This window comes from Toxoplasma gondii, chromosome V (genome assembly GCF_000006565.2).
Source record: "Toxoplasma gondii ME49 chromosome V, whole genome shotgun sequence".
NCBI lineage: Eukaryota > Apicomplexa > Conoidasida > Eucoccidiorida > Sarcocystidae > Toxoplasma > Toxoplasma gondii.
In genome coordinates, this window is record NC_031472.1 from 1,144,736 (window position 1) to 1,167,161 (window position 22,426).

General features: G+C 50.6%; 5 protein-coding genes across 5 annotated transcripts; 3 read left to right on the forward strand and 2 right to left on the reverse strand.

Annotated features, from left to right (window-relative positions):
• Positions 1–1,443: 1,443 nt before the first annotated feature.
• TGME49_213560 (hypothetical protein) lies at positions 1,444–4,266 on the forward strand. The gene has a single exon (XM_002371052.2). It carries the CDS (start codon positions 1,830–1,832, stop codon positions 4,095–4,097), a length of 2,268 nt encoding a protein of 755 aa, XP_002371093.2. The 5' UTR covers positions 1,444–1,829; the 3' UTR covers positions 4,098–4,266.
• On the reverse strand, positions 3,996–8,240 carry TGME49_213570 (hypothetical protein). Its single transcript, XM_002371053.2, has 3 exons — positions 7,169–8,240; positions 6,494–6,586; positions 3,996–5,158 (listed from the first exon to the last, which is right to left on the reverse strand). Exons 1-3 carry the CDS (start codon positions 7,509–7,511, stop codon positions 4,722–4,724), a joined length of 873 nt encoding a protein of 290 aa, XP_002371094.1. The 5' UTR covers positions 7,512–8,240; the 3' UTR covers positions 3,996–4,721.
• Positions 8,241–8,628: 388 nt separating this feature from the next.
• TGME49_213580 (hypothetical protein) lies at positions 8,629–9,960 on the forward strand. The gene is made up of 3 exons (XM_002371054.2): positions 8,629–8,821; positions 9,229–9,262; positions 9,571–9,960. The coding sequence occupies exons 1-3, from the start codon at positions 8,768–8,770 to the stop codon at positions 9,825–9,827; spliced, it is 345 nt and encodes a 114-aa protein (XP_002371095.1). The 5' UTR covers positions 8,629–8,767; the 3' UTR covers positions 9,828–9,960.
• A 2,475-nt stretch (positions 9,961–12,435) lies between these two features.
• TGME49_213590 (hypothetical protein) lies at positions 12,436–15,258 on the forward strand. Its single transcript, XM_002371055.2, has 2 exons — positions 12,436–13,122; positions 13,871–15,258. Exons 1-2 carry the CDS (start codon positions 13,091–13,093, stop codon positions 14,472–14,474), a joined length of 636 nt encoding a protein of 211 aa, XP_002371096.1. The 5' UTR covers positions 12,436–13,090; the 3' UTR covers positions 14,475–15,258.
• A 10-nt stretch (positions 15,259–15,268) lies between these two features.
• Positions 15,269–20,858, reverse strand: TGME49_213600 (hypothetical protein; the record flags this gene model as incomplete). The annotated part of the gene is made up of 7 exons (XM_018779610.1): positions 19,264–20,858; positions 18,095–18,818; positions 17,285–17,415; positions 16,877–16,947; positions 16,376–16,434; positions 15,875–15,930; positions 15,269–15,313 (listed from the first exon to the last, which is right to left on the reverse strand). Exons 1-7 carry the CDS (start codon positions 20,233–20,235, stop codon positions 15,269–15,271), a joined length of 2,058 nt encoding a protein of 685 aa, XP_018637894.1. The 5' UTR covers positions 20,236–20,858.
• Positions 20,859–22,426: the final 1,568 nt, after the last annotated feature.

The window sequence follows — 22,426 nt, forward strand, 5'->3', positions numbered from 1 at the left end:
TCGTACGAGTTAACTGCGTGCCTGCAAATACAAGCAGTAGCTGCAGTATTTCTTACTCGTTCGTCAACGTGCTACATCAGTGCACAAAAATCGCAATGCGGGTTGTTCTATCTCACTCGGGCACCTCAATGCATGTATGTCCCCCCCCCCCTCCATTCGTTCTCCCCTAGAAAGTTTGTTTTTTCTAGTTCCGGTGATGTGCTGTTGACTCGGCAGTGCGTATGTATATCTGGCAGGGCTCAGGTCAATGCTATGCTGTGGTACTCCAGTGGAAGAACAGTAGTTCTTCGAATACACACACTACGTGCGCTGAGTATAGTGTTCCATTCCACGTGGAAAGTTGAGGATCCTCCAGAGGTGGCAGCTTGGCTTAACCATCCGTTCAGGAGATCCACTAAATGGTCACACGAGCAAAGTGGAGACTTTTGATGTTCACCAAGGCATCCGCTTATTTGGACCAGCAACTAATGAGGACGGACAGCGAACCCAAGATCTGCCTCATGGCGTTCAAAGGGTGGCCTATCCGCTTTATAGTGCTGCAAAGTTGCTATGCATTCAATCGACAAGTGAACAAGATCTTGCTCTCTGATTTAAATCGTTCTCCCTTCTGTACGAGGGTCGAAACAATCGACCAATAGGGCAGCCAGCAGCAGCGATTTACGGTTGCAGTTGTGACCTCGTCTTGCAGTTCTGATAGAACGGTGTTTATATTAATGGGAGCACAAGCTGGTAACCACTTCTGCTCTCTATGTGTAGTGTGCAGACTGGTACGCTCGATATGTAAACACGAGGGGCTCCGGTGAAACGTGACTGTCAGAGGAGTGCCACGATGACAGACACATTCACAACGCTACGGAGTTCGGAGGCATGTGTATTAGATTTCACATTGCTGTGCGTGCCCTGTCGTGTGCGCATTGTGTGAAGATTCAGGCACCATAATTTAGTGTGCAGTTGCTAGTACAGAAACCCACCGCCGGTCGCGGCAGAAGTTATTCTGGTTGTCCGTTTCTCTCTCGAACGGCGTAAAAGAGGGACCGCAAAAGACCTTTTCCAAAGAGTGTCTTAATATCTCTATATATCAGTGCAGTGATCGTCCGTGCGCGCCAATCAACTCAAAAACTCTTCCCCTCCTATGAACGCTTCAATCGGGAGAGCATTTGAATCACCTGCTTGCCGAACATCGGTTTGAACAATCGACACTAGGTATAGCAGAAAGTCTGCCGAGGCTTGCACGATGTCGGACGTTCTCTTCGCTTTCGATGTCCCGCGTGTAGACGAAACCAGATTTCTCTTTTCAATGCCAGGAAGGGCGGCGTAGCAACGATTGTTCGCGTCCCCACCTCGCCCCACCTGCCCCAGCGAGCCCACGATGACATCGGTGACTCAAAGTCTGGGATCAAACGGGTAAGAAGCTTCCGTTTTGTTTATGATTTTTCACGTATACGCAGGTCTAGGAACGGCGCAAGAGATTTCATCACCTCAAACGTGGTACGTACAGGCAGAGTTCCGTCAAGTGGCCACCTGAAATATGTGGTGAGACATCGTGTTTATCAAAGAATTTCACTTGTTTATTTGTTTCGGCTTGTTTGTGGGGTACGGCTGGGCGTCCCTCCATCCTGTTGGTGGTTACGTTGCATTTGGAACCTTTCAGCTTCAGTTGCCAAGTGTAACAGAAAAACAAATCATAGACAGCCCATCCCCGCTGTGTTCAATTGCTCTGGCCTTAACAAAAGGCTCTTATCTCGTCGTTTTCTCTGACAGTTAGCGCGAGCTTTGAAATTACGATGTAGGCGCAAATCCGGCAATGTAGGCTCCATTTGTGACATTGCATGCCCTCCCTCTTACTCGTAAGTCATCTTTTGCAACAGTACGAAGCTGAGGTGATGCCACCAAGTAGAAAGTTCCTTTTCATGAGCTTAGCTGCATCTGTTTTCCCGTTTAGGGACAGTCCTCTAAGCTCTCGTGAGCGGACAAGACGAATTGAAGAACGCGTGTTTTCTCGCAAGCGGCATCGCCTGCGCACCCACGAACCATACCGTTCATGCTTGTTGAGAGCAAACATGGAAGTTTACTCTTTCTCTGAGGAAGAGCGAAACTTTGGCGGTGACTGGGAAGAGGAGACACCAGGAGAGGTTTTATCCGGTAGGCATGCCGCGGCAGCCTCAAAATCACTGTGCCCATCCTTGGCTTCGCATGACTACGCCCAGCAGTTTCTGATTGTTTTGGGCTTGCAACAGAAGCGTCTCGAAGATCTCCAGCAGCAGAGAACCCATTTGATTGAGAGAATTCGTCTCAATACAATATTACGGTCCAAGGAGGCTGCCGCAAAAGCCGAGTCTCTGGCGCGCCTGCTGAAAAGACAGGAGGTCCAAGATAAGTGGAAAAACGAACGAAATGATCAGTTGCGAAACCAAGCCCTGGAGATGTTGCATTGGCCGCTCACGGTAGGCAGCCGCCAGGATGAAAACGAAAAGCGACTGCAGCAGGAAATAATGGTGTTGCGGCAGCACATCCTCCGACATGCGAAAGCGCCAGCAGGTCTAGCGCTGCGACATCGCCAAAGCGAAGGTGAATCTCGTGGAAGCAAAAGGTCCGGGACGAGTCCGCATTGCTCTGGAGAGCTAGAAACGGTGGAAAATGTGGAACGACGGAGTGGCTGCCATTCGCCAGACAACCCGTGCAATCCCGCAAACAGCGTAACCACCTTTGCTTCGAATCGTAATTGTAAGTCGCCTGTGAAGGTGGGATCCGGCTCTCATGGAAAAACCGATGAAGGGCACGGTCACTTGTTGAAGAGGTTCCATACTCGCTCTGTGACTACCGTAGCAGAAAATGTAAATGGTTTCAGTGAGGCCGCAGCGACAAACTTTTTCCCTTCTGCGTTGTCCGCCTCTACCATGGGCGTCACATGTCCAAATGAAAAACAAGTTTCATCGAATAGAGATGAACAGTCTTGCGCTACTGAGGATGTGAAAGGGCGAGAGAGATTCTCCATGCGAGAGCCTGTGCGCCTGAAACTCCTCGCGCTTCAGTATCAGCAAGAGATTTCCTGTTTGCAAAGACCGCAAAGAAGCTTGGCGTCGCCAAGAATGGCGGGAATGGCGGAAGCATCGCTGCAGTCACTGTCATGCCCTTCATTGAGCGTGTCCCCTGGCGACTGCAGTAGCAGCTCCTCATCTTGTCAGCGTTTAATCGTCGACACGGCTACTAAAACGGAGTCGCCTGTTCGCGAACTCCGAGCAGAACAGAAAGAAAATTCTCCTGTGACATCCCAGAAAAGACTGGAGGATTGGAACCATGCGAGTAGAGATAAGGACCCTCCAGCAGTCGGAGAACGAAGCTCCCTTGCTTTGTGTTCGGAAACAAAAAGTAATCGTGAAAGTATGGCAGCTGCCTGCTGGGAGTTCCTGCCTCCTCAATCCTCGACTCAACGTGACGGCTTGAAGTGCGATAACACTAAATGCACGACACTTTCAAAGTGCAGCGGGTCCCGTAAAGAAGATCGGCGTTCGGACTGTGTAGAACCGCAAACAAAGTTGAAGAATCCTCAGCCTTCGCCAAACAAAAATGCAATTACTGGAAGCGACACGAGCTGGCCACTCCCTCGTACTCCTAGGGAAACAAGTACGCATGATCACTTCCGAAAGCTGGCATCTACATCTGATTTGCCAATCGAAAAGCCTGTCCTAGCTGTTTCATCATCTTCGCTAGGCATTTCAGCTGAAAAAAGAAAAGGGACAAAGGATTCCCTGTTCGAAAAGGGGACCAAACAGTGCGCAATGTCCACACACAGAAAATTAGATCCACAAATACGCGGCACGCCACACAACCTGAGCCATCGACAACAGTCACCAGCACGGGCTAGCGAAGAGGTGCGCGCTTCATCTGACTCGCTCCTGGACTTGCATGCCAATCACGAAAATAGTAGAAAAAGTGATCGCATCTCTGTCTCTGAGACTGCGAGACATGATTCCACTAATGCTCTTGACAGTGTGGGTCGCTGTATCGCTAGCGGCCGGAGCAGTCGTGCCGACAATATTCGCTACACCCTCCATGGAGATCAAGACGAAGTGGAGTTGCTCCTGCAAGGTCTGTGAGGCTCGAGGGATGAACATTTCTCACGCGTTTCCATGCATCTGGTTGCGGCATCTATTCCAAGACGTTATTGGCACAAAGTGTCTAAATGTGACCCAAGAGACCCACCCATGCATGTCCATACCAGCGAAACATTGAACACGGTGTGCCTATAACGCTGGCGTCCGGAATGAATTCGCAGAACACCAATATATATATCGCTATATATTTGAGGTGGACGTGTACTCCAAGCAAAATTAAATGGCGGCACAATAATGACATCCAATACTTTTAGCCGCCCCGTGCAACCGGGAAGGTGGAGTTCACCAATCATGAACTAAAGGCTACGGTAAACGAGCTCTGCGTTCGTGTTGGAATACGTGCCCCGTAGTGCTGAGCGCAGATTGAACACCTGCTTAGGGGCGAATCAAGGTTCGAAACGTTGGTCAAAGTTTGTCGCAGGCGCACTCGATCCAACGGCGCGCCCTTCCAAATACTGTTTCCAGTACGTGAAAAACAGTATCAGCTTGTTTAAAAAGAAATACTTCAGAATCTTGAAGCACAGACAGTGCATAAAAAAACAGAGCCCTTTGAAAGGCCTCTGTGCCTCCCGTATGGATGTAACGAAACGCGTCACCATCCCTCCCTTATGGCATACTGTTGTTCGCCTTAACAAGAAAGATATGAGGAGCAAGGCACAGGTAGTTCAGGCGATTGAGAACCACACGCAACATTAGAGAAAGAGCAACAACAAGAAGATCCAAGTACGTCTCGAGTACAAACAGACCTGCGAAAATGCAAATCCCCGTGAGCACAACCACGCATGCAGAAATCACCACCGAGGGCAACACAGAAGGAAAAGCTTGGGCAGTGCCGCCTCCCAGTGGATTTGCATCTCTCTCCGCAATGGCGCACATCTGTCGGCGATTGAAAATTACTGCCCCGGCCACCGCGACGGGCAAAAAGAGACAGAAGACCAGCAAGACGATGTAGAACGAATAGCGGAACGGCGAAGCGCGAACGTCTCCGAAAACGTGCAGGCGCATGCGCAAACCCTCTGGGAAAATAGGATACTCGTCCTTTCCTGAAAAAAGCGTATGCCACAAAATGGTCGCGTGCACAAACATCCATGGCCTGGCCACTGACAAAGAACATTCCTAGACACATACAGGACTATACACACTCTCAACCAGACCAGTCATGCCTACAGACACACTGATGATCGCATTCACGCGTAACAGCGACGAAAAAAGGAAATGTTGAAGCACCTGCGTGCCCGGAGAACGAGAAAAAGGGTCGCAAAACAGGCATAGCGAAATGTGCTCGCAACGGTCTTGCCGTTCGAATTCCGAGGAGACCACCACTAGGTCCCACCGGCAGTACGGAGCGGCGGAAACCCCTGTTCCCGAGATCCACGTCATGCATTCCAACTGGCACAAACTCGTAGCATTAGAAAACGAGACAAGAGCAATCACGTACGCGGTGGAGGAAAGAACTTGAACCGGGGGTGAGTCAGACATCTAAGGAAGTCGCCAGGCGTTGCTGCGGCGCATGCAGCATCGCGTACGCGGAACACTGCGAATGTGAAACGGCAAATCCTGTCTTATCATCACCAACCCCCGAGACAAGATGTCCTGGACACAGAACCATCGCAGCATCACGCCGAAAGCACTACACTACACAAAACCATCACAAATGCAGTCATGTAGTAGGCCCGCCGAGAAGTGCACCTACGACCATCCTTTGGTCAGACATCTAAGGAAGTCGCCAGGCGTTGCTGCGGCGCATGCAGCATCGCGTACGCGGAACACTGCGAATGTGAAACGGCTCTCCTTATGTTGTCATCATACAAGGTGTCGTAAATACATGGCAAAAGTGCAGTTAACCAACGTCTCTCGGCATATTCGTTCAAAAATCACACCAGGAATGTAGACATGAGGAATAAAACACCGCGAGGCGGGACAGGCCAACGGCCCAAAGTGACGAAAATTCGCAGGTCGCTCAGTCGAAAGATGGTGAGTTTAAATCTCTCTCCACGGGTGTGTCGGAGGACATGGATTGGAAATCCATCACAGCTGTTCCTGCGAGCTTCAGGCCACATGAGTCGTGTATCGGAAAGGGACAATACACGCAGTTGCAAGGGAGACCCAAAATAAATACAGTACCTTAACTACTCTTCAAATCACGCGTGAAGGCATACAAATTTCTCGCTGCGATAGAAGATGACCAAAACGTCAGTCACATTCCCGTAGTACCCAGGTTAGAAAGCAGCGTCCACAAAAACTCCATGTCCTCCAAATGAAGAAACCACCCAATCGCCTCTACAAGGAGGAATTTCTGAAAAAGGTACACCGAGAGTCCTTGGCCGCACCGCCCGGTCGCGGACCGAATGGCGCTTTGAGTGAAGAGAACGTCTTACCTTGTAAAACGGCGAAGATACTCAACAACTCGAGAGTTAGCAGAGTCGCCAAAAGGAGCAAGAGACGAGACCTCTGGCTCCTAACCTTCTTTTCTGAAAAAACAGGAGCCGAGTCAGGAGGAAGTCTACAGAGAAACGAGCGCACAGACCACGCAACTAGCGCCAGAAGCAGCGTGTCAACACAACATAACTTCAGACAGGAGGGAAAGAACACGCTCTACATGAAGGCATATTTAGTACACTCTGCCGGGATGGCTGCACTTCACACCACAGGGTCATACAGGAAAGAAAACGAAGAACAAGGGATTGTAGTTGCTGCACTACGAAAGATGGGCGGGAAAAGCAGCACCCGTCTTTACAAAGGAATCGGCACCATCGATGTAAGCAGCTAGTTTAACGTGTGGCCGATAAAGCGTATGCAGAAGCGCGCGCTCGACTGAGCACCACACGCAGATAGGCTGCTGTAGAGGACTTCAGAATCGCAAGCACTTCGCTGGATTACGCAAACACTATTCAGACCCGCATCAATAATTTGGTAAGCGTCGCCTCTCACATCCAGCCGACATATGTCGCCAATAGACTAGCCCGCAGCCGGTTCTACATTCTGTGGACACACAAGTACGGAAATTCATGTGAACGAACACGGGTATTTACTGTCCGGTCGACTCCACATACCCGGAGATTCGGAGGCAAACACGGAAACCGGTCCTTGCCGAAGGCGATTCACACGGTCTTCCTCACTGGGGGTGTTGCTTTCGCTGGTCCCTGCCGGAGAGGGCAGCAACGAGGACGGCGGCAAACCGAGAGCGATGCCACCATCGGGAAGGAGGAGCTGTGTGGGCACTGAGAAGGAAAAACCCTCTGAAGACCGAGAAGTCGCGAGCAAGAGAGTGGACAGCGACGACTGGTGATACAACAGTGGCATTCCCGAGAGGAGAGCCGACTGGGAGAGAGACGACGCCGGCAGTGAAACGCGAACATGCCCCTCAGTGGGAGCTGGGGCAGCACCCGTCGCCATTTTCACGCGGAAACACACTGCAAGTACGGCGTAGAAATCACGCTCACGAGGCGGCCCCGTTTTGTGTGAAACGGGAAACGCTGACGGGGACGTTGACCAGCACTCTGCGAATTTGTCTGAATCGTTGTACTCATTGACAAACTTTTCTGATACAGGCGGAATGAGGCTTTGTATGTGGATACTAAAGAAGAAGCGGATGCCCTATTCAGACGGAGAGACGTGCGGATTCTACCGTAGGAACATGGAATGCTTCATGAAGCATCACTGCATTTTACGCTTTTCCTTCTGGATCGGAAACCGTCTTCGCAGGTCCCATTCAAACACACGATATCGAGGCACGTGACACCGGCAACAGGTCCATGTATCTGTCCCGTAATGCGCGAAGCGAATGCGTCGCCTCGACAGAACATCGCATTTTTAAACCATCGTTTGCCACGGAAAACAAGGACGGTTACTCCTCGTGCCCGCTGCTGTTCAGGGCGAGCAATCGTCTACCAAAACAAGGGAAGCCATGTTTCTCTCGGGTGAACTCCCTTTGGACTCTACCTTCCCACAGCACGAGCGTTTCCCTTTACCCCGTCAAAACGGGGAAAAATGACGCACAAATATTTAGAACAGTACAGACACAAAAGGACACCTCTTGTGCGGCGCCGGCGCGATTCACACTGCCGGTCCCCAACGCCTGACTGTGGAGATCAAAAACTGAGAGAAAAACAGAATTATTCCTCTGACAAGGAGAAGCATGTGTCTCCCACTCGCTGTGGGGGTGCGCAAAGCAAAAGCTGCTCACTTCGACGCGAGGGGGGCTTTCCACAGGTCGAGTATCGTGCGCATGCGCCGCCTGCTGACGATGAGGGAACTTCTTGTGACGGACAACGTCTAGGCGGCGCATGCAGAGCGACGGGCGATTGAGGGGAGATCTTTCTTCTCTAAAAAGACGAAGAATAGCTGGAGATACCGCTGTTGCTGCAAAGGATCGCAGTTTCGCCGCCCCGAGGTCATCTCTGAGTCCCTGCTGAAGCACAGGTTTTGAACAGCGAAATGAGTGCTGTTCGTATAAACGCCGATCAGAGAGAAAAGAGCGAGAAAACATGCCTTTCTCGGCCCCACACGAACCCGCGGCGGTGCTGGTGGCCTGCATGCGACAGAAGACCGAGTGACAAGTCTCATCGCCCAGGCGCGGATCCCGCGGAGAACGGCCGGGAGTCTCTTTCCAGAAACAGCAATGCTTTTCTCATAAACAATTTTGAATCAAGATGGCGCACGGCGCGAGCAGATATAAGAAGGCTAGGGCGAAGATGAGGTGGAAGGTAAGCTCTTTCTTCGTCTTTCTGTCAATGACATTTCTTGTGCTTCCTCTGGCGCAGGTGTCGCGGATGCCATACTAGTGCTCCATGCTGAAAACCCGTCGGTTCCGTCCGTGCAGTTCTGCCAAATGTGGAAATGAAGTTCATACCCTCATGTTTTATTGATACTAGTCTGCAGTACGGGCCAAGCTGTCGGCTATTTCATGCGAAGAAAAGCCCCATCTCTTCTCCCTTTCTTGTTTATTGGCATTCGTCTCCCCACGTACTTCACCTTGCACATGCGGCGCCCCTCCACCGGTGCTCTTTCTGTCAGTTGCCAAGCATTTCGTGTTTGCTTCGCATTGTTTGTTGATTGTACAGTTACGGTCCCTCGCTTCTCTGGGAAATTTTCTTGCCTCCGTTCTGTGAAGAGTCGTCGTGGCCATGGCCCGCGTCAAATCGCCGGCAAGTGGGGGGCGACGGTCTCGGCCGCCTTCGCCCTGCTGTCATCTCTGGAATCCGAGTGTCGGTTTTTTTGTGTCACGCCTGTATCAAATTGTCCTCATTTTGAATACTGTTGAGCGCTCGGTCTTTCCCGTCAAATTCCGAAAAGTGCATGAACCGGATCTCTGTGGGGCGTTGATGGGTCCTTGTAATTTTTTTTCATTGCTTACAAACATCGGAGACGCGAGGGTGTCAACCGTTCCTGAGGCTTCGCTGTTGCGAATCTCTCTAATGTCTTGCTGTTTGTCTTTGTGCTCTTATGCTTGCAGTGGAAGAAGAAGAGGACGAGGAGATTGCAGAGAAAGAGAAGAAAGATGAGACAAAGGTCCCGATAAATGATGTCCACGCTGGGTGCACGGATCGCTCTTGTGCTCACTTGTGGTATCAGTGTTGCACCAGTTGTTTGTCAGAAGCGTGTCGCTTTCTTGGCATTCAGATCTGTTTTGGAGGGTGTGTGCACACGTGTGTAGCATGTCCAGTTTTCTGTTCACACAATTTTGATGTGAAGTGCCCTGCACATGTTTAAAACTCGATAGCCTTCCATCAAAAGTCGTCAAAGCTGAGGACTGAAACATTTCGGTTGTCTTCGACCCAAAACCCTATGAACAAACGGGGATTGCCACAACGGCCCCTGCACGCGTCTGAATCACCTAGAGAAACGAAACACGCCGTAGAGAACCGCCACAACGGCTGATCCCATGCACAGAGGAGAACGATCCTCAAAGCCTGCCAGGCTGGTAAATACCCGGCCTACTGAACCGTTGATTCTCTGGACAGCTGCTTGTTGCGAGAGCCAGCCCATCGAATCAGAAACGAAGGTGGTCGGATATTTGTGCTTAGCGCTTCTGTGGTACTTCACGGGGAGCCTCTTTTACATATACGGAGCTCTTCGTGTCTAGTGAGGTGTACCGGTAAGATTTTTTCGTTCAGAGTTAGAGAGCTTTCATTTTCTGAAGGGAAGTGTGTCGTGTTATCGAAAGTACTTTTCAGCACAATGGAGCTCATGTGAAAGCATCCGATCTGGCGTCTTCGTGTGCACAGGATATCCCACATATGTGTCGACTCTGAGCCTGCAAGTAGCAAATTTTCATCACTGGAGTGCGGAGTGAAACTAGCAAGGAAAAACTAGGATCTGGGCAGCGGTATCCAGTCGCCTCTCGCAAAAGAGAAACAGGGATCATTAGTAATCGGTGATATACAGGCTGGAACGGCTGACATCGATAAGAGAAGTTGACGTCTGCGTATAGAAAATGTTTAAGTACTGTCGCATGGACGCATCTATTGATCACGAAAGCGGATGTCATCAAGACTGCCCTCTCAAATGCAGATCGACAATTCTTAATGTTTCGGGTAGTCATAGGTATTTCTACAATACAAACAACGGTATACCAAGTACACAGACACACGTCTATTGGGCGGATAAGACAGGACGAGACGCGCAATTCATGAACAAGGATGTAGGCAAGTTCAGCGTTGTTCCGCTTCTAACTTCTTCGTCTGTACACATATTGCGTTCGTACTAACCACGTCTAGATAGGAGATATGAGATTGTACAAGAAGGCGTTGCACTGTGCCTCTACAGAGATATTGGTGCCTGCCGGCTACGTGGAGACTCATGCAACTGGAAAAACTCAGTTGACAGAGGTGCAGTTTCTCGTGTATTTGGCGACACATCCGCCATGCAGATTTCTCATCGAATCCAGCCCACGAGAAGTTCCCTATGAACCCGACAACGTTCCTCCTTAGCGGCGGAAGAAGGTCCAGTGTGGCGACAAGAGTTTAGTTTCTTCACAGTTATCATTTTTATCAACGAATCCGTTGCTGAAGCGTTGCATGTGTAATTAATGCACATGCACAAGTGGAAGTGGGGAGAAGGGAGCCAGAGGTCGAGTCCACAACGTACGCGAAGGAATTACGATTTGACAAGACGAATCTGTCGTCGCATATTGCCCATGAATTCCAACATCATGCATCCAAGATTGTAGACATGCTTGAGCTGAAGCACATGACTGTTTTCCACGGATGGTGCTCAGGCAGAAGACTGATATCGTGTGACTCATTACGAAGCTGCTTCTTGGGACTTTGAACCATGATCATGTCCATTCGATTTTTACAAGTCTTTTTCGCATGTGAACGACAACTGATACCAGCACGACATCTTTTTCCACGGAAGGTTATGACTCTTCTGCCTACTGCATGATGGTGTTAGTCACCGTCCCAGAGCCATTATTTCTGATGGTGAATCTGCGCACCCCCCTGAGGCACCCCGATAATGCACAGCACAGGAAACTCGCTGCAGATGCGCCTGCCCCGTCTAGTGGTCGGAAACGCCGCACATGAAAATGCTCATCTCAACATGTGGAGCCCATAACCAGTTTAAATCATGTCCACAAAAAATTGCCACCCCTGAAGCCAGTCGCAGTTTCCCTGTCGGTAGAGCGCGCACCACTTGAAGCGCACTTCTGACGATGTGTTAGCATAACGAGGGTCCATTCTCAAAGCGCGTGGAGCTGTTTTCGCCTTCGTCGTCCAAATTCAGAGCCGCCACCAAACTCCCCGTATCACTAGATTGCTTCACACTGATTGTTTATTCAGATGCTTACATCACACTCAACGTCGTTATGCTTGTTAGCTTATTGTCACGGCTGGCCTACGGTACCAGATCTGGTTGCTAAGTCAGCTGGTGAACACACATTCCCGAAACAGTCTAAGTAGCAAGTCGCCGGCACCAGAACTTAGCCATGCCAGTAGGTTTTCTGACCTAATCTGCGTATGCAGCGAACATAAGCATGTCACAACCCACCGTCACAATTTTCCTCCACACGCGCTGCGTGCAAACCCTACTGAACCTCACATTTCTGGACACCTCTTCGTACCCCCAGCGACAATCTTCGCCTGCACTGGATTGTCCCTTTCTTTATCAAGGCAATGACTAATTTCGCGACACATGTTTGCAACTTAGAGCGACGCAGGATACCCGGCTGTGTACCACTTCCAAATTCCCCTCCACGAAGTGTTTCTTTGTCGACGTGCTCCATAACTCGACAGAGAGGAAAGAATATTTCTCTCCCTCTTACTTGTGAGACGCAAGCCCTTTTTTCGAGGAGATGAACTCGCTGGATTCTGACAGCGCAGGACCTTTGGTAATAACACGCTGGCGTCTTCAGGGTGGTGCATGCTTTTGTCCGCGAGAGCGCCATGGACTCCCGTTGTCTTTCCGTCCGCTCTCGGCTACCGGCTGGCCAGCGGAAAAAAGTGTTCTTTTGTTTTCTTCAAGAGGCTCGACTAGCCGCTTCGTCTTTACTCGTGCTTGCCGAGAAATCGTTACGTTCGGCGGTCTGGTTGCCGTCCGTCTCGCATAACTCTTGTTTCCGTCTCCCTGTTTTTCCTAGCCACCCCCAGCTCTTATATCTCCCGACAACGCTATTTCAGATGCAAGATCCAGTTGCTACGTGTATTTGACACTAACGTACCCCCCTTCCAACTCAGTTATCTTTTCCCCTTCTGTCGCAGGGGAAGCGCAGTGAATCCCGTGTCTCTTGAGAGCGACAGTGCCCGAAGGTCGAGTTAATTTCGATTTCGTGTTGCGCTTGGCTGCTGGCTGTGCGATGATTTAACGGCGGTGGCAGCTGCGGGATTTCTTTTCCGTGGAAGTGTCAGCACATTGAACGGCTGACCCGCTGCTTTGGTGTTTCGACTCGTGGAAATCAGGCAATTCTTCAGCTATCATGAGCGACGCTGGAGCAGAGGCAGTGCCGCCAGGAGGGCCGCAACCCTCCATGTGTCAGGATGCTGTCGAGCGCATGCTCGATGGATTGGCTGTAAGTTGGAATACGCTGGAACCTCCCCAGACATTCTCCAGACTTCTGTTCTGCTGGAACGCATATTCGCGGGGACGGCAGTTGGCCTCGTACGGTAAAAAAGGGAAGGGACTGTTTTTTCGCATCGTGCTGATACCCATACCCGGCCACAAGGAGTTTTCTATGCTACATGGGGACGCCGATGAGGATAATAAAGTCGTAAAGTTCAGCGTCGAGGTTTTATGTAGGGATTCGCGAGATCGGTACAAAAGCACAGCCAAGTAATTTCCAAACTTTGCATACCCCTACGACGCGCTGTTTATTTGACTTTCATACGTGCGTCTAGTCGACAACTTTGTGGACACAGAGTTGTGCGCTTGCCGTAGGTCCAACTGAAGCTTCTGAATCTTCTGGGGACTGAGGAGCGAAGCGTGCGTTCAGCTGTCCTATCGCGACACAACTGCCCCTGACGCTCTGCGTTTTTGCCCGAAGAACATTATCTACACGAGTGCCATGTAGTGTCGGTTACCGTCAAAATATGCCACAGCATGGGAGCACTGCACGTGTCACGTCTGCGAATTCCGAGTCATTTCCGAGTTGTTTTCGTTGTCACACGTAGCAGCCGCGACTCCTGCAAGACGATCACTTCGCTCTTTTTATTTGACTCAAACCAAACCTAGAGAACAATGCGATGTGCAGTGAAGCCTGTCTCTTGCGTTTCCGTTCAAAAATCTCAACTGGCTCTTGTCTCGGCGCCTGTTTCTTCCAGGTGGTGGGGCGGGTTTTCCGCGGAGCGTACACGACCGGCGCGAGTTGCGTGCGCCAAGTCTCCTACTCCGTCAAGGAGACGGTTCTGCAAAACTGGGACCGCTGCACAGGCAAGTGGGACACAGAGGCAAGCAGACCACCCAAAGTTCGGGAGGGCGTCGTTTATTTCAGCGGCGGAGAAGAGTCGGATGGCGGCGCCACAACGAGCCGCTCGACTGAAAGCAGCGCGTGACTGCAGTTCGGTGACAAGCAGTTCCACCGTGAAAGAGGGACGAGTCAAACAAGCCACCAAAGGCAGCAGCAGGTTTCATCGAGCCTCCAGAAGACCCGCTGTAGGCTGTGTATACTTGGCTTCAAGGCGAAGCCAATATTTCCGAGTATACATCGAGCTGTGTACAAGAGTGTGTGCGTACACAGGTGGGTGGATAGGAACACACTGGAGTATGCAGCTATGTTTAACCAACGACGCCGGGACACCCGAGGCTCGAAAACGAGCAGTGAGAGCATCCAGCGGTCGATTTTCTGTTCGTGTCAAGAGCTACACCAGGAAGCGATGGTTTGTGAATGCCAAAGATTGTCAGTCATTGTTGATATCGCCCTTGTGAATCCGCTTCTGGGTGTGGGGCGTTTTTTCCGTCCGTACAGTGACGGAGCGGCGGTGAGTTTCAAAGGCAACACTATACGCTGTTCATGCGGTGTCTGTCCTGTAGAGCAGCAGTTTGGCCTCCAGGGGAAACGTGAACTTAAAGAAGTTGCTTGCAGATGAACGGGAAAGCAACACATCTCGCGTCGATACGGCTGCTCACATCTGCTGTGTAGAGAGGGAAGTGTCAAATTACGTTGGCATTCTGCCTGCTGTTCGGCCAGAGAGCAGCGAACATATATGTGCGCTTTCTGTGCAGAGTCTCTGCACCATTTGCATGCGCATAGGTGAAGTGAGACAATCGATTCATGTGCTCACAATCCATGCGACACTTTTGTTTAGAGGGAAATATGCCAAAATGAGCTTCCAGGGTTTTTTTGCCACCTTGGCGGATTGAAACGAACCCATGAGAAACCCTTTTTTGCCTATAGGGTATTTTTTAATCCCGGGGCAAATGCGTGTTACCGACAGGTCTTGCGGTTCTACATACACAAGGTCTTTTAGACACGCCTCATTCCCTGTTCATGTCACAAGTGCGGTAATCTGTAGGTACCTCACAACTAGGTCGTCAGGAGAGAATGAAATAATGACGGAGCCTATATGAAGGCGTCTCTTCTCCATTTCATCTTAGAAACTCATGCCTTATCGAGGCCAGATGGGACACCTGTGACGCCGACTAGCCTTCGCGAGTTTATACGGGTTCCGTACCTCCAGAGGACCATTAATTTCGATGCCCCTGAATAAACCGACAGTCTGTCAGGGGCGTTTTCTGCTGGGCACGACTGGATCCGCAAGGGTCACCTGCGGGCAATGGATATTTCAACGCGGTACTCACCAAGCCACTTTTCACCGCTCACGCCGTCAGACTAAGAAGCTGACGCCTCACAAACGAGATGCTAGAAGACATTCTGCGGGAGGATAACATTGTTGGTAAACCTGTTGCTGGGGGACGATTCGCAGCATCCTACTCAACACGAGTCTGAAGTCCGAAGGTAGTGGAGGACTCTTCGCTAGGCACACACCGCGGCGTCCTGACCTTTTTCTATGTAGTGACAAACGCGTAGACCTGAATCGATGTCGGTCTGTGCAGTAGACGAGATTTGTACTATCAGCATGAGTAGCTCTGCCACGGCAACGTAGTAGAAGACCACTGGATCAAGCCCGGCTTAGGACGCTTACATGCTTTTTTTCTCAGTATCAATACTATTCGGTGCATCGGCATATTTGCAGATCATAGATGTACATTTCTGAGAAGCCCATTTGACTGTCGATGCTAAGGACAGGCTTGGTCCCACCTGTCGACGAATTCCTCCAGGTGGTGTGACTTCTGTTTCAGCGTACCCCAAAAAACTGCATTCTTACCCGGCGAGGTCTGTTCTTCCACGGCTTGGTGCGTGGCCGGTGGAGACTTTCGTCCGCTGCACGCATCATGTCAAGACACCAAAAACACGAACTGGAGCAAGGTTGGTCCTGTTCAGGGGCAAATCAACGATATCACACACCCGCAAGCCAACATCATCTCTCTGTATTTGTATATAGATATGGATACATGTTGCTGCATGCCTAGCTGTGACGAGCCAGTTGAATATATTCACGTAGGTTCGTGTGCGAGAGAGAAAAGCTGCTCTGCACGTTGAGCTGAGTGAGAATCGTGAAAGGCAGTTTCTGGTGTGTATTCTGGGATCTCAGACAAACAACCGCGCAACCGTATACATCTGTGTTGGCTTATCGCGCTACCCATGTCGGATGGACAAGTGGCAGAACACGTTTATCCTAAGAGTGCACCTGCGAATTTTTTGTTTTCCATAAAGTCTATTTGGACTAGGAGACTACACACACACACACGCCGTCGATGGGGCATACGTCCTAGTTCGTGAAGCTGCCGCAGAAGTTCGTCGACAGCGCCAAGAAGGCGTCTATCCCTGACACAAGAAAACAGTGAAATAGTCACAGAATGTTGAAGACAAGTACACCACCTACTACATCAGTTAAACAAATTCGTTTCACGCTCCCGGCAATAATCTGGAGTCCTGGCTCCACAAGAGTAGCCAAGACATCGTTGTTCTCATTTAGGTTTCCATTTTGATTTCCTCCATCTGACGAACCGTGTGCCACCAAGTGTGGTTCGCGTGGAAAAATAATTTATCACCATGAGGAAGAAAAACTCTTTTGCTCTTCTATCTGTCTCTGGCAGAACCCTAGGGGAGCCTAACACCCTTACGAGATTTTCCACTGTTCATCTCCGTAACTTGTTTTCCGTCGCAGGTACACTTTCTTCTCGACTCGTCTCTCCTGCTCCGGGTGCGGATACAGCTAGTTTCTTGTGTTCTCGTTTCCCGCGGCCCGCCCTCTGTCGGTTCTTACCAGAATTCAAGAGCCTCGAAGACATGCTTCACCACCTTCAACTCTTCATATTCCAGTTCGTCAACCGCTTCCTAAAGTTGTAACACGCGCGTGACGTCGGAGAAAGCAAATATCAGTAGGTATGTATGAACACCTATTTCGACCAGATCATTTATCGCCACATCGGTCTGTATGTCACTCGACATCTACATCTATCTACACATGAGTATACGAGCACACAACTGCGTTTCTCGGTCTCTGCATATCTGCGTATACGTACCCACCACTACAAGGCTCCCTGCATCGCCATCTACGGCTAGACGTGTAAAAGAAAGCCGCTTGCAAGAAGATGCTTCACGGGAAATATGATAGACGTTTACACTCCCTTTTTTACCGGCAAATAAACTCTATCTACGTGAAGAGACTAACCGAAAGTTGACGAGAAAATGCGGCGAAGAGAGGCACGTCTCGCACTCGGAGACGAGCGTAGGACCAAGCTAGACGGACAAGATACCTTGGCGGAAAAGCTTCAGACTCTTCTGACGTGAGCGCGCTACGAACTGGAAACAGAAATGCAAAAACGTGTACCAACATGCAAAGTGCTTGGTCTCAAACTTTAACGGTGAAAAGCAGCTGAGTGGTAAGAGAACAACACGACTGTCTAGTGATATATATGTACATATATGGAGAGGTAGCACCACGTGAGGCTGTAGACACATATGCGAAGATGTATATATATATATATATATAGACATATGCATCTATTGATCGACAGAGAGGACATTTCCCAGATACGATTGTGGGTGCGTATGCATACAATCACGCAACCGGGGAAAATGCACTTTTCCGAAGATAATCCAACGCCTTCAAGGAAAGCATCTTTTTACATGCGCGTCGAATGATATGTGATGACCGGGCGAGCACCCTTCAGTCGGATTCGTCGAGGTTCGAACAAGCCGTCCCCCTACTGTGACGCGCTACGCATGCAGGGGCGCTAGGTGGCAGAGGACCACCTCAAAATTCTTCGATCAGACACGTTTGCTCCCCAGCGTACCACGAAAGACGGGAAAGGAAAAACATAGCAAGGAACAGTGTTTCGCCGGTCCCAAGCCCAAACTGTAACGGATTTTTCTTGCACCTGTTGCCGTAGGACCAGGTTATCCCTAAGACACCATTCCTTCTAGTGACGAGAGCACCATCTCAGCAAGTTGGGAAGCTTGAAACAGGAAACTTGCGCACTTTTCGGGGCGAGAGCTTGGAAGACCTGCTGCGACAGCCGGCAGCGGAAGTCAAGTTTCGCAAGGCCAAAAGTGACTCGGTACACCATTAGATTGGACAGGCTGTCGAGAAGCAAAGGGCCCTCGACTCCGTCGTCGCTTTTGGCTTCGCTCTGTACCCCCTGTCTTCCTTTACCCAAGATGCCGTTTCGCGTGTCCGCCTGGACCCACAGCAGCTGTTCTCCCTTCTTCTTCTCGGCTGGCGCCTCCAACGGCACTTGCCGCAGCAGGTCCGCGGACAGCAGCCCCCCGTCGCGGCCTGTAGAACTCGAGGGCTCTGTCTCCCCTCGCTTTGTCTGTTTGCCTGATTGTATCAGGCTTTGTGTCCCTCGGTGCAGCAAGGCAAGCCCGGCCTGTGGGGAGTCGGCATAAAGCGCCAAATCAGGAGTGCGATCAGAAGGGCCAGAAGACGCGTTTCGAGCGTCGGAGACTCCACCAGCGTCAGTTGTGGACCAGCTCGCCGTGGGCCGTTTCGCCTTTCTTCTCAACTCTAAGTCGCCGCCATTTTCATCTCCCACCCTCGCTGCCGCTTCGCCACGAGGTTCCAGCAGACGCTCGACAAGCCGCCGGACAAGATGGCCATTCTTTTCTCGCCAGTCCGGAGGCTGCAGGGTGGCAAACGCCCAAAGGCACTCCGCGACGTCGAAGGCCGACAGACACGGAAGATGTGGCTCCAAGTACGGGGTCTAAGAAAGGCCACACAAACGTTTAATAAAGTCCAAATATAAAAGTGGGGGTACACAGGACAATCCTTCGTGTATGCACCAGCATCCGCACCCGTCTGTCTACCTCGGTGTCTCTACGTCTCTCTACCCAACCAACCTATAACTATATTTATATACATAAATATGATACAATCCATTTGCTTAATACGTCTCTCTGTTAGATCTCGTATTTACCTTTCTAGATACATATCAATTAAAAACGGATGATGACGATACAAAACCATCACCGAGAGCCGAAGATGGAAAGGCTGCACGTTCGCAGCTCGCACGGGGGAGATTCGGCAAATCTGGTTGTGATTGCGTGCACGCATGGGTACACATGGGTACCTCGCCACCCGGATAAACTGCGATCTCTGCATGCGCATGCGGGGCGGCGACCCAGATGTCTATTTGCCTCGGGTCTCACCATGCGTTGGAAGGCGAGTGGGGCCTTGAGGTCGGCGAGTTTTAGCAGGACCGCCCGAACGAATTTGCCTCGTTCTGCTCCCGTTTTCCCCCTTCGACGTTCATCTTTAAATGCGAGAGAGGATGTCTTGCTTCGCGCCTCCGAGGTTGCTTCGCGACTAGGTCTCTTCGTTTCGCACCCTTGCAGAGAGGCGTAGAGACACCGCTCGAGATGCTGCCTCTCTCTGGCCTCGCGGTCCTCCGTTTGCTCGCGCTCCGCCGTGGCGTTCAGCCGCGAAAGGGCGTTCTCCAGCGCGTCACAGAAAAAGATGAAGTCCGGGCCACTTCGTTTCACATGTTGGACGCGGAGGAGAGCATTCAGAAAGGCTAGACAGTCCTCAGGCAGAAGCATCACCGTAGAGGGACAAACCGCCGGCGAACACGAGCGTCCTGGAGACGCATTCGGCGCAGGAGGAGACGCGGATGCACGGAGAAGCTGCAGAACTTGGTCAGAAGTGTCGCATGCTGCAAGGGTGTCCGCAAACAGAGACCGGGAGCGAGAGACAGCTCGTGGCAGGCGCCGCGAGGAGCTCTCGTCAGACGCAGAAGAGAAAGAAGCTGAGAGCGGACAGAGACGAGGGCGGCGAGACAGAAGCAAACAACACGGTGAAGGAGGGAGAGGAGGAGGAAGAATAGAACAGGAGAGCCACCGAGAAGGTAGGACTAGCAGAGGAAGAGTGGCAGAAGCCGCCGGTGAAGACCAAGGCGGCTTCACGAGTTCGGAGACAGCGAGGAGACGACGCAGACAGGACGCGCGAGGAGCGACATCCAGTTGAGACAAAACATGAGCAGAGATTGAAGGATTTCCCCACTCCTCTCTCCGACAGACCAGAGAGGCCCCCACATGCGAGACCGAGAACGTGCTTTTTGAACAAGACAAGAGCGCAAAACCCTCCGGGTTTCGCCACGCGCGACAGCCAGCCATTCTGAGCATACCGGGATCTGCCTAGCCCCCCGTGGAGAGCTTTTTGGAAGCCCCTAGTTGGGGAGAGAGTGGGAAGGCGTTTCTTTTCGGCGACTTTTACTGAACATTTTTTAATGAGGACTTTTAAAGACAATGAACCGAGCAGTGCCGGGTCACGAACAGAGTGCTGCGCAAAAGACATTACCTGATCTCCCGAAGTAGAGAATTCCAACTAGCACATGCGCCACGCGTGGACTCACATTTGAGGAGAAAGAACGCAAAACACAGCCATCAAAAACGGTCTCGGTGCTCGACGTCTAACTCGGGAACTTAATTGACACGCAAGCCCAAAGGCTTCCGCTCTTGAGAAGGGCAGCGGCTATTCCCCCCTCGTGGTCTCCCTTGTACGGTGTTGGAAAATCTGCGGAGAACTACAGGGGAGATTCGATGAGTAGTTGGCTCGGCTTCTGTGAAAAAACACTGGGGACAAACAGCAAGCCGCCTGCGTCTCGAGTCATCGACGAGGAGCATGCAGCATCCAAAAGAACCGTGAGCACGAGACATTTGCTTAAGGAGAGCTTAAAAAGAAAGAAGAGCAGAATGTGGCGCGAAAGATAAAAGGTTTTGGCGGTAAAAGTATTGTTAAATTCAAGGACGAGAAGCGAGAAAGAGGTGGAACATGTAAGTGACCGCGACTGCTTCGTCAAAAGGAAAGACTGTGCTGTGCAGCATGCACTGTTTCTGCATGTAGTGGAAGAAAACGACATGCGCTTAGGTTAACGTAAAAACATTGACAGGACGATTGAGAAGATGATTTATAAAATCGGGACTATGATGTGAGAGAAGGAAGTTTGTTTCTCATTCCTTTTGCCAAGACAGCGTACTCAATCCGCTCTTGATCCAGTGAAGGACGACGTTTTATCTCGTGTGGAGGGAGAAGGGAAATTGTTTCTCAACGGACAAACAGTTTTTTCACTAATTACATTTCCGCACTTCTTCTTTCTTTTCCTTTCTACCGTGTCGTCTGTCTGTCATGTGAGTACGCCTCCTTCACTTACACGGAAGCAGATCGGCGGACGGCAGGAAACTCAAACCAACCAAATTCACGATTTCTGCACCAACGCAGACGAGCAACACACTTGAATATAAAAACTCGGACAATTTCTTCTCCCACGTTTCTTCCTCCGGGGCATACAACGATCTTCGGGGTAAAGTAATATTTAAGAGTAAAAAGGGGAGGCCTCAATGACTACATGTACCTAAAGGCTATCGACCTCCCAAACACTGAATACAGTTTCCTGTTGGTCAGCAGATCTGTTTTTGCCATTCTATGTCAGCAGTACGCCCTCTGTGCACTACAGTGGTTGCCGTTTGCTCCTTCGAATAAAATGGAAGAGGTCTCCGAGGCAGCGCTACGCAAGAAAAAGGGAAAGGCAGAGGCACCCGGAGTGGAGCTGCAGAAAAAGGCGAGCAGCTCTAGAGAAAAGGTGGAGCGGAAACAAGCAAGAATGAAAGAAACGGAAATACAGGTTGAGGGATAAATACCGCCAGACCATAAAAGGAAACGAATCAAGAAGTAAGTTGTCACCGTACGACAGGCGGATATGTGCTGCGCTGCCTAGTGACTGCAGCGGGATCCAGAGAAGCAACCTTTTTTGTACATGTACTTAGAAGGAATCAAATGAGGGACGGCGAGGAAGGAGGACAACCACGTTCTTTGTTATTGCTGTACACCTCCGCACACCACTGGACTGCTAAAGACAACGTACGGAGTTGAATTTCAGACCCCTACGACATCAAGATTACTGCGCATCGGCTGTTATATGCATAATAGGCGGAGTACTATCGCTCGCATCAACGGAGTCAGAAAACAATTGCTCAGATGTATGATCAGTACCGTCGTTCTGAGAGTACACTTTTCTGGGCCGGGATCATTCATACGCTTTTTCAGGGGTGTATATACTACGAAGTCGAGTATTGGCTTAGATCTTGACGGTCTTCGTTTACCGGATCCAAGTGATAATTGCACTTTTCATGACAACAACGTCAACTGCATTTCGTATGATCGTATCCAGCGTGTATGTGCAGAAGCCACATTTGTATAGCAGCTGTACAAATATCCGGTTAGCTATTTTAGACGTTGTCACGACTTTTGTAGAACGTGAATGTCCTTTTTCTATCGTTTATAGGCGGATGTTTCAACCTTCGAGGAGTGGGAGGC

Bases quoted from the DNA above. Each gene is read 5' to 3' on its own strand.
- TGME49_213560 (XM_002371052.2), top strand. From the start codon at position 1,830: ATGCCCTCCCTCTTACTCGTAAGTCATCTTTTGCAACAGTACGAAGCT.
- TGME49_213570 (XM_002371053.2), bottom strand. From the start codon at position 7,511: ATGGCGACGGGTGCTGCCCCAGCTCCCACTGAGGGGCATGTTCGCGTT. The intron at 6,587-7,168 runs GTATGTGGAGTC...CTGTTTTTTCAG, and splicing joins GTTTGCCTCCGAATCTCCGG to AAAAGAAGGTTAGGAGCCAG. The intron at 5,159-6,493 runs GTAAGACGTTCT...CGCTTTTTTCAG, and splicing joins TATCTTCGCCGTTTTACAAG to GAAAGGACGAGTATCCTATT.
- TGME49_213580 (XM_002371054.2), top strand. From the start codon at position 8,768: ATGGCGCACGGCGCGAGCAGATATAAGAAGGCTAGGGCGAAGATGAGG. The intron at 8,822-9,228 runs GTAAGCTCTTTC...CGTTCTGTGAAG, and splicing joins GGGCGAAGATGAGGTGGAAG to AGTCGTCGTGGCCATGGCCC. The intron at 9,263-9,570 runs GCAAGTGGGGGG...TTATGCTTGCAG, and splicing joins TGGCCCGCGTCAAATCGCCG to TGGAAGAAGAAGAGGACGAG.
- TGME49_213590 (XM_002371055.2), top strand. From the start codon at position 13,091: ATGCTGTCGAGCGCATGCTCGATGGATTGGCT. The intron at 13,123-13,870 runs GTAAGTTGGAAT...TGTTTCTTCCAG, and splicing joins GCATGCTCGATGGATTGGCT to GTGGTGGGGCGGGTTTTCCG.